This window comes from Trachymyrmex septentrionalis, unplaced genomic scaffold, assembly GCF_001594115.1.
Source record: "Trachymyrmex septentrionalis isolate Tsep2-gDNA-1 unplaced genomic scaffold, Tsep1.0 scaffold132, whole genome shotgun sequence".
NCBI classification, from domain to species: domain Eukaryota; kingdom Metazoa; phylum Arthropoda; class Insecta; order Hymenoptera; family Formicidae; genus Trachymyrmex; species Trachymyrmex septentrionalis.
This window is the reverse complement of record NW_017304461.1, coordinates 847395-858991: the sequence shown is the minus strand read 5'-3', so window position 1 is coordinate 858991 and position 11597 is coordinate 847395. Positions and strand designations below refer to the sequence as shown.

Genomic DNA, 11597 nt, shown 5'->3' with positions numbered 1-11597 from the left:
TTCGGAATAAAGTTGGAATAAATTCGAGACCAGTGCAGATAAATTATATTTTAGTATTGAAGATGTAATAATTAGCGCTATTATTAAATTGACAATCAATGTAATTTATGAATAATTGATTTTTACCTTCAGATTTTACCTTCAGATTTTACCTTATGATTGCGTTTTAAGTCCGACAAAATTAACACGCAGTTTATAAGACTAAAAAATATATTAAAAATTTGCGAATGAATATTCAAAATTCGCTTTGGTAAAAAATAGAAATGTTTCTCTTATTTAATTTATTATCAGTCTAAATTTTATTTATAATTAATATTGAAGATAGAAATATATGTACATAGTATTAAACAGTGAAATGTAGTATCTACTTTTAATATAAAAGCTATAAATCGGTATAAATTTCGATATATCTCGAGAGAGAATTTATCGATAAATTCTTCACTCACAAAATATTTTTGACTAAAATCAGTAAGAAAAATTGTTTTTTTAATGACAAGATGTTGCTTCTATATAAAGAGTCAATAAAGACCTAATTTTTTTCAAATAATTTCCAGTAATTCATGATTAAAACGAGAACTGTTTACACATCGCGACGATGACAGCAACTATTGTGGCGAATGAGTTTTAGAGAGTAACTGTTGTATCGTTTAACATCTATTGTCGCACCTACGTTGGATCGCAAGTAGTATAGTCAGTGAGTAGTGAGACACTGCCGACTATGAGAATCAGGAATAGGATAAGACACGTTTACGACTAGCTCGATTGACTCTTCGCGTTTATGCTCGTTACTTGTTGTTGAAATATTGACGTGCCGTTCAGCAGTACTTTATTGCTCTACCAAATGGCTACAAATTTAAGTTAACTCTCTAAACATGTTTCAAGCACAGATTGATAAAGGATAATAGAAAAACTTTAAGAAATGCCAAAAAATATAAAAAATTATAAATCATTTAAAAATTAATAAATTTATAATTATATAATATTTATAATATTATAATATTTAAAATTTATAATTATGTAATATTATATAATTATATTAATATTTAATACTTCAATTTTTAGTACATAATTTATATAAACTTTTAAAAATCATGGACATCTTTCAAGAAATGTTTTAATAAAAAAATGTACAAAAATAGACAAAAATAATAAACACTTGAGAAATATATCGACTTGTTTTATCTATTAGTTTTATTAATAAAAAGCTGGTGTACTATTTGCTTTTAATACATATTCTATTCTTGTTGGAATAGTCATATGCTTGAATAATGTAATAACAACAATGCAATTTTATATCATTCTTCTAGCTGAATCATTTCTAATTGCTAAGAAAAAATTTCACTCTGTCATTCAAAACTATAAACAATTCAACGATATTTAAATTATATAATTGCATTGACCAGAAAAAATATCAAAGTTTTAAAGGACAGAGGTCACACACAATTTTGGAAAATGAAATGAAAGCTCTCCTCTAATATTATTTATATAAGCAATTAAAAGATGCTCTACTAAAAGAATAACACAATATTCCATTGACAATTATTCAATCATTGTATAAAAGATTTTATTCCAAGAAGGAATAGAATGTATATCAAAAGCAAAAACAATGGACCAACGTCTTATTAACTCTCTAAGATGACATCCTTTAAAAAACAATTTTTTATTGCTTTTGCTGAAAAAAAATTGACTTTTAAAAAATCTTTCGATATTTTCGGATAGAATTACATTTCCGTATTTAATGCTACATATTATACATTTCCATCTTTGATTCTAAAGTATAATTAATTTGCATAAATCTCGAATTTATTCCAAATATAATTTTAAAGTAAATGTTGCATTTGCCTCTAGCAGAGTTGGCATTATTTTATCCACCCCCTGAGTTTTATTGGATTTCATTGGAATTTTGTATAAGAAAAATAAATTTTTTAATCGGTAACACATAAAAGAAACGTATTTATAAATATTTGATGAATATAGATATATTAAACTAATTAGACTGATACAATGTTAACATATTATACCAATTTTAATATATACGGGGTGTACAAAAAGTCCCGGACTTTTAAAATTTAAATATCTTGAAAAGTACACATTTTCAAAAAAATTGTTTCAGAAAAAAAGTGTAGGGTTTAAAAAGTTCTACTAATTCGTCTGACCTTGGCAAAATTAAAAATGTTTTTAAACAAAAATTTGTTTAAGCGCTAATTTTAAGTATTAAATTATCCAAATATAGTATTAATATAGTTTTTAATAGTAGTATCATTATTTATTTTTTTATCTTCACTATAGATCCTTGGTAGTCTAAAAATTTAGAATCTCGCACGGAATGTTAAAGATCCGGGTACAACTCCTAGCCGAGATAATATTTTTCACAATAAATAGATTTATTTATTAATTTCCAGCATATTAAGAGCTTACTATTATTGAGCATTAAAATTCAATTGTGATATTTATTTCGGTAGTTTAGCTGCGTTTTTAAGTCCGATAAAATTTCGGCGTGCAGTTCAAATGACTACAAGTATGATATTATTTAAAAAAGCCCCTAAAAAATCCAAAAAACCCCCAAAAAATCCCAATAAAACCACCATAAAACCCAGTGGGTTGCGTTTTTTTTAAAAAGCCCGGGTTTTTTCCAAACCCTGGCCTCTAGAGAGTTAATAAAAGAAGTAGAATAAAATAAACAGCGTATTTTTCAGACGTATATATTATTTTATATATTCCCTATATATAAAGAACAGGAAAGAAAAAGAAAAAAGAAAGGATAAATATATTCGGCATACATTACATGTTTGATAAATATACCGAATATTAAAGTATTTAGAAAAGTATATACTCTGTCAAAGCTCAAATAACGTTAGATAAGCGATTATCTGTTTAAACACGAAATTTGCTTACGTCAAAACTGAATAATTTATCAAATAATTAAATGATTGATCGTTGTTTTAAATTTTATAGATCGATAGAAAATCGAGATATAAAAAATTTCAATAAAAACTAATTAAATAGTTAAAAGTAATATAATAGTATAGATAACATGACATCAAACTTGCGCGAAAGAAGAATCGATCATAGATTCGTAGAAGGATCGATTCATCGTTAAAACTTGAGCGGCAGAAGTGGGTCGCACCACTTGTATGGATCTCAATATTCGAGCCAGCAGCTTTGTATATCTGTTCATAGTTTTTAGTATTTTTACTAAGCTTCGGAGAGACTCCTTACTAAAGGGTCCAAGGGATTAATCGGGATTAACAGTGAGTGCAATTGAAAATTCAACGTGCGGACGAAGCATTCCAGTGCTCGTTCCGCGCGAGAGATCGCAGGACGAAAAGTTACTTCGGGATAGGACTAATCCATAGAGATTCTATGCCATTGTTCCCAGTGGCCCGCATTTACATATCGTATTGCACGTACAACGCCAACTCCGAACAGAATGCAGACAGAACGTAAGGGAGTAAGCTTTACACTGCACTCGCGATAACAGAAATTATCGAGGAACCCGCTCATCCTTGAACTTAATACTTTTAAAACAGAAACTATAATGTTGGACCTATTTATTGTATATGGAATAAAATTCTGTAGAAATATTAAAAAATTTAGCTAGATACAGATTTAAAAATAATTTTATTGGAGAACACTCCATAATTTTGCAGAACACTCAAACAGGTTACTAAAATGTCAAAACTTTTTGCAGCGTTACTCATCATGCTTAAACACTACATAAATTACTTTGATGGTTCATTCAAATTACACTTGTCTGCAATGAAATATTGTATTTAATAATTTTACCTGTTTTTAATGTATTTTGTCTGCTGTATATAAACACAAAACCATTTTTTAAAATTTGGCTCTCACATAACAATTTTTTTAAAAATGGCATGAAAAAGGTAAAAAAACGACAATTTTGATGGTTGTCACAACGTTGTAGCAAACAAAATATAGGAAAAAATTTACTATCGATATTACAACGGCATAAAAATCCTCAAAATTGTCTTTTTTTTTTTTAATGTTATTTTTTTCAAAATTGTGATAAGCTAAAGCAATTAATAAACAGCATCATATTCAATATACTTAAACATTATAGGAAACAATTAAATTTGTTTAGACAATGATCCCAAAATGTAAATTCGCAAGCTAGTGTTATTTTCAAATCTATACTTAGCTATAGACGACAAAACCGTCTACGTGCAATTAAATTGTCATTGCTGTACTAAATCAGGTGTATGAATTTAATATGCGAAATTTGTATATTATAAAATAATTAGGAAACCCGTTTCTCTTGAATCTTGAATTACAACCAAATTCACCGGCTATTTTAACAAAATTACCTACAAATGAAATCAATTTCTCAGAATTTGTAACAGTGAAATTTGACACAATGATGAATCTGTTCGGTTCTGCAACCGAATGGTTACTACATTTATAGGATCGGCGAGTTAAAATTATAAAGAACATTTAAATCTTTCCACGTGGAGTCTTCGTTCACATATTGGATATTAAATAGATCGACAGTTAAATTAATCAGCATGCAAGTGATATTATCGAGAAAAGCCCGTGCTAAAGTTATTATTATTTTCATCATATGATTTTACTAGAGGAAACAGTATACGTATTTCTTCCTTCATTAGCCCGCTTATCCGCGATCATTGATATTTATCTTTGAATCCGCTTCTCTTTCTCTCTCTCTCTCTCTCTCTCTCTCTCTCTCTCTCTCTCTCTTTGGAATCACGTGCGCGTGCAAAAGTCGAGAAATCCAAGTGGGCAAGAATAGCCGCAATCATCGTGAGCGAGCGGAAATTTTCCGCTGCAGGTGTGCAATAAAGATGCAACGCGAAACGACTTGCACGTGCCAAAATCACATTCGGAGCCGCGCGAAAAATAATGGAAAAAGAAGACACATCATTCAGCGATTCAATTAATGGCGAGCTGATTACGGCGCCTCGTTTTCACGCGCCATCAATGTCGTAGATCGATTAATTCGTTGATCGCATCGATCAACACGTAAAGCAATTAAGAGATTCCTCCGTGTCGCGGTGTCGTTCGATCTTTGTTAATTTACGAGATTCTATCCCGCGATCACGCAATTTCACGGGGAAGATCTCCTTTAAGATTTTTTACTAATCCTGTGAAATATGTTTCTAGTTTCAGGTTTCTAGTTTAAGGAACGATTAATCATTTTCTTCTCTTTCTCACGATACTTTGAGAGAGAAATTATTATAAAAGAGGAATTATTATGGAGGAGAGATCTCCAAGCGTTATGCAATTTAGATTGATGTTTCTTCAGCATGCAATTTCTTCGTGCTTAATTGATTCAGCTGCTTTTTCTGCGATATATTTTAAGCAGTGGTTAACGTATCAGCACGGCTCATTGATCATTTCTACAAACATTTTGCGAATATCATTTAAACATACTTATATCTATATAGTGTTAAATCTATTTAAAGAACGTCTATTTTCCTCTTAGGTCACGTGTCTATTATACCGTATTTCACACTGCATTATGCGGAATTTGCATTGTACGTTAAATATGCGAGAGCGTAATAATAACCGTATTTTCTTAGAATTATCTAATCGTTAGCTTCAGGATTACGTTATTATCGCGCATCACCGACCAATAAGCTGCATAAAAAAAAGGAAAAAAGAAGGAAAAAATTACAGCATCGATACACAAATGCCTTTCGGATTTGCGTCAATATTTATTAATACTTTCACCGCATTCGCTTATTATAATAAATTAGTGAACTTTGGACGATATTATCAATTACGGACGTTCCAACGAAATTAATTTTAATAAATAAATAAATGATTAAAGCCAATAAATTGTACAACGCGATACATATGTGCCCTTTAGACCTGAGTAAATATCGCCATTATTCTCGCTTATAATAAATTTCTAGAGAATAAATGACTTTATTGAGATAAAAGAAAAAAAAACGAGCATAGGTACTTGCCTTCGATGATCACCTCCTTCTTCGCTAGGATCAAGGGAATTGCGCCGGAAGCACTCATGATGTCTGCTGCAGCTCACGTAGATTGTACTTCACACGCGTGCACACGCACAACGAGAAAGCGACAATACTATAGCAATGACATCCACAGTTCATCCACAGTCTTCTCAGTCTCGGCGGTGCGCGGGATCGATTTATCGAATGACAGTTTCTATTTTTGTGCCGACGCGGATTTCGCGCGCGAAAAAAGGTGGAAAAAGGGAATCTCGTTCGAAGAATAAGACTCGCTCTTTTAGCCAGAAAAAAAGTTGCCGGTAAACTCGCAGCGGTAGATATTCGATAATCCGCGAAAAAATTGTTCAGATTGGATTGGACGCGCGGTTAATTCTGAAAGCATTTTAGTGTCTCAATGATTCAGTAGAAAGTGTAACAAAAAAATTCTGTTTGGTAAGCTTTGTCAACAGAAGAGACAAATATTACAGAGAAATTACAAATTTTTAAGAAAATGACCAGACACACTAACAAAAATGTTGTTTCCATTAATTAGAATTGATAATCAAGAAAACCAACAAAAATGCCATTCTGATGAGACCAAACAGAATTTCTGCTTAAATGATAACTAAAAATTCTGTTTGATCCTATCATGCCCAAAATGCCATTCTTATTGATACTGTTTTGTTGGTACGATTAAATTATTGGTTATCAATTCTAATTAATCAAAACGTTTTTCACAGCGTTATCATTTTTTTAAACTTGTAATTTCTTTGCAATCTCTCTCTCTCTCTCCCTCTCTCTCTCTCTCTCTCTCTCTTCTGTTGGCATATTTCATACATAATAAAAATATTTTGCTATGACAACATTGTATGATTAATTTCAATTACGTTTATATTTCCTTTTAAAAAAATATAGTATTATAGTATTATAATTATTTAGCAAAATGTAATTATAAATTTATTGGCAATTATACCAATAATGACTATATAATAACGCACAAATTAGAAGAACTAAATTAATTATTTATGTGGCGAGATTTGCGGTTAATGGAAAATATATTGAAAGATCACGGACGTTGTTTCTTATAGAATATCTAAAAATGTAAATAAGACTTCGATCGATCGTTACTAAATTGGCTTTTAATTCGCTAATGCTTCATGAAAACAACTAAGCGCTCATGGCCCAACGTTTCGTTTCTTGCAACGTTAATAAATATGCCGCAAAGCCTGAAAAGTCAGATCAAAGTGACAATTCATGTGGGAAAATAAAGAACTTTATGCGGGATAAAAAAAATATCTAAAAAGAGAACTAGACACAATCACGGAATAAAAACAAAAAAGCAGTCAATAAAAATAGTAAGAAAAACTAACGAAATTAATCGGTTAAAATAAATCAGATGCATGCTTATGTGTCACGCTTATAGGCTGCTATTCATTCGTTCAATTTTTATCTTTTACCGTTTTATCTGCTTGATTAGAAGAGCGTGATACCGGTTTACGTTGCATCCGTTGTGAGCGATGCAACATCACAGGTAGGAGAGAAATAAAAAAAGTGTTAACGCACTTCTCTGCTATTTCTATTACACGTCAGCGGTCGATAAAACGTAACGCTCATCCAGCATGTATCACGTCATGTAAACAGACACTCACGAACAACAAGTGTTTGTGACATCGTCGTGACTTTCGACTTGGAAATACACGAAAGTCGTCCGACTTAATTAGCGGCAATTGTAACTCGCGATGAGATCGCAAGATAAATGAAAGTATCGCGTAAAGTATCGTGTCTATTAGACGCTAAACTTTATTCATCAGATATTTTCACGAGTCCTTAAGTTCCTTCACCCGCGTAATGGAGTGACACATTCCCTTTTACACGCCTCGCATCACGAACGAAAATAAAATTTTCCTTCGTCCCGGCACGTTCATGCGATTTTTCGGATTAATTAATTTGTATACGTGAGGCAATCTGATATGTTTCATCGCCACGCGAAATTTACAATGCTGTACGCATAACATCACGCTATGAAACTGCTATTACAAGACCGCATGCGATATAAATCGCATAGACAAAGTCAATGTCGAAGGTTATTTCGGTTAATGCTGATCGTTATGTTTCATTCGTTTACACGGTACATCGATCCCGCATGTGACATTGCGCATTAACGTACAAACGATCTTTCAGATGTGCGCCTTCTACTTTTCTCTCTCTCTCTCTCTCTCTCTTGCCTCTAGATTTCCGAACGAGGTCGAAGGGAAAAACGTTGCCGCACGAATCGAAAAAGTCTCCTGCTACTGAAAATTGACAGCGACACACCTCCCTCTCGGATGATAAATGATAGATAAAACGATCCGTGAGTTCGAAAAGACCGAAAGCAGGATCGTTTTGCCGTCACGCGGTGAATTATGATCCCCGGAGAAACGTGTCTCATCGTTTGTTTGCAAAAATACTGCACGATCCCATTAACATAAAGTAATAATAACATTCGTAATTTAACTTGTATGGACAAGATCGATAAATATTACAATCAGTACAAATGACAATGCCGGTGAAAGCAATAAAAGAAAAAGGTAACAATGACGAAAATAAACTGCACAACGGAGAAGTAATATCTTTAGCAATAATATCGAAAGTATAGACGGTGATAATGAATGCAACGGCTAAAGAAATAAAGACCCAAGATAATAGGAATTCGTAAAGATATAGGAAAATTAATAAATTTTAATACAATCGCACATGCAACAAGTCGTTCTAGCACGTCGCGTTGTGTTACATTTGTTACAAGCCGTAACTACACTAACGATTGCCGATCGGAATGCGACTGTCATTGGTGATTATTTTTCAATTAATCAAAGCAAAGCAGTCACCAATTTGCTTTGACTGGTTGAAAAGTAATCGCTAAGCACAATCGACAAATGTTAGTGTGATTTCGGCTTTATGAACGTAACATCTATGAAGATGAATCGCTACCGATATAAATGAATTATCCCGAGTCGTGATTAATTAACCGAACAAAACGTGAGCTAATGTGTATTCCTTCTATTTTCGTTGATCTCATTGATATCATTGATCTCAGTGTTGCGTCAATTGTATCAAGAAGATCCAAATAACTTTATAGATTATTATATTTTCGTATATTGTCTTCCTTTCCTTCCTCTCAGCGATTGTTGCTGTTTAAAAATGTATTTATCAATTCATCTTCAAATATTATTTACTCAGAATATTAATATTCATCAATTCTGTATCAAAAAATCTTTACAATTAATCATTTTTAGTGTTTTTCGTTTTCACTAACAAATAAAATGCATCTTCTATCATTATTAGTATACTATTTCTAGATTAAGATAATCGCTTTTAAAACTTTGATAATAATATTATCTTTAATAATAATTTTAATAATACTATTATTCTCTCTCGAGAACACAAAGATAATTGTTTTTATTTATTAATATCCCGTCACTTTCCGCATATAATTCTCTTGCGACTACATACAATAAGATTAGTGTAATCCGTTGTATTTTTTTCATTCTTTTTAACGTGACATTAATTGCAAATGTACAATTTTTTTATTCTGTCCTAAAATTTTAATTGCTGCGCTTTTAAAAGATTCACTTATATACTTAAATAGTTAATACTTTAAATAATAATGTTTCTTTTAAAATAATAAAAAAATTCAAGATCTTTTTGCGTTTCTTAAAAAACTATCGCGCTAGAGTTCTAGATCATTTTCCTATCACAAACGATCTTTCTCGTAAAAAAGTTTATGGACTCATCTGATGGCCGTACTCGAGACTTCCAAAACTCCTTTTCAGGATCTACAAACAAATCGTCCATCGAGGATCCTGGAAAGGCGGCCTAGTTACACCCGGATAGGCTCAGAATGGGAATGGATCGATGAAGCAGCTGCCTTTTCTGCTATCGATGTCACGTGATCTTCCAAGAATCGGTTTGACAATTTACTTGGACCGTTTGATTTAAATAGTTTCGATTCAAATAGTTCCTCTTTCAAAAATATCCAAGGTGAAATTTACGAAACTTTTGTCGCGTGATGTTCTCGCGAATATTACAATGTAGATTTTCAGAATACTTTTCAAACTAAAAGTTACAAAAATTACAAGAATTGTGATGTTATTTTTATCATATCGTTCAAGAATTTTTACAGACATGATTACACCAAAAAATTACTCTATCTTAAATTGAAATCACTCTAACAGATTTTTTTATATAAAAACGATATTATAATCTATCACTCATATCTATAATTATATCTACATAATTCAACATCGATATTAAAATTTATCACGAAGACGTGTGTCGATGATCCTGATGAGAAAGAAAATCGTTGTAAAAAGGCATTAAATTAGAATTCGTTTGTTTCAAGTAATTTGCTTTGTAAAAAACCATTAACAATGATGTAAAAATCGATTGATGTAAAACATTATATGTGTGAGTGCCTTCTTACGATCAAATACACACTGAAAGTACAAAATGATGTAAAAGCCAATATATTTTTCACATTTTCGTAATTTTCATGTTTTTTTAATTTTTTCGTTTTTTTTTCATTTAATTTTATTCGCTTTTTTTATTATTTATTCTAATATTTTTTATGCTATTAATGTTTTTTCTGCTTTTCATGTAACATGTAAAATGTATTTACTTTTAGAATTAACTTGTTTTTCTTCTATATTTTTACAGGGCTGTAATAGAATTTATATAATACATATTTATATACATCGTAAATATATTTTCTAACCTATGAAAAGTGTTTTAAGTTTATTAAAGGCTATCTCTTCGACACTTACATCATTTTGTATTCCAGTTTATATTCTTTCCTCACAGGATGTTCGACTCACCAGTAACATTTCTTCAGTGGATTTTTTTCAGAGAATAGAATCAAGGAACCACTTGCGCGCCACGAATCAGGAAAAACCGAACATTAGTGTCATTTTTCAAAGTCGTATTCTGAGTTCTCGCGATCAGTTCAAACGAACCCTCTTCTCCCCTCACCGTCGCCGTCGTCGACGCTTTACACTCTGCACGACGATCTATGTCCGACCACAACCAACGTAGATCACTTACGATCGATCTGGAATGTCGCCCTCGGGCGAGACACTGTGAGACCGTTCCGGATGACCCGGCGGGAAAGACGGAAATAGAAAGAGACGGAGAAACAGACAGAGAGAGAGAGAGAGAGAGAGAGAGAGAGAGGGACCAAGACAGCGTAGTACTATAGACAAGAGAAAGAGAGGAGGTGTTACCTCTCTCGTAAGAAATGTCAAGTCGCGCGACGACAATGAGGATCGTACGAACAATGAGGATCAGGATAAACTATCGGAGCAACGGGAGACGACGCGACAGCCAGGATCGACACACGCACAAGTGGTTTTTCGCGTTTCGCGTCGGGTGTCTCGGGGGTTGGCCTCTGCCCCACTCACCTGGTAGCCGTGTAGGGTGCGCACCTACTACTACCCGACTAGAGATAGGCTACCCACCCGCCAGGCGACCGACCCATCCGCACACCACCTAACCACCACCCACTCCGCCACCCCACTGCTCGACTCGCTAACGACGAGTTAGGAGCTCTCTCTCTCCAACCGTAGATATGTTATGTACACATACCTGTACGTATGTGTATATGTTTGTGGGTATATTGACGCGTTA

At 32.7% G+C, this 11597-nt stretch overlaps 1 protein-coding gene across 6 annotated transcripts in view; it reads right to left on the bottom strand.

The window, feature by feature from the left end:
• Nucleotides 1-11597, bottom strand: part of LOC108757118 (solute carrier family 12 member 7) — a 95387-nt gene that overhangs the window by 55964 nt on the left and 27826 nt on the right. The window contains exons 1-2 of one of the 6 annotated variants that reach the window (XM_018501490.1): nucleotides 11195-11527; nucleotides 5949-6332 (exon numbers count right to left, since the gene is read on the bottom strand). The exons of 3 other annotated variants lie outside the window; for them this stretch is intronic. In XM_018501490.1, coding sequence (XP_018356992.1) covers nucleotides 5949-6006 — 58 coding nt within the window. In that variant the 5' untranslated portion in view covers nucleotides 6007-6332; nucleotides 11195-11527. Of the gene's footprint in view, nucleotides 1-5948; nucleotides 6333-11194; nucleotides 11528-11597 lie in introns of those variants that run through there. 2 more of the 6 variants (XM_018501492.1, XM_018501491.1) reach the window with 2 other exon arrangements.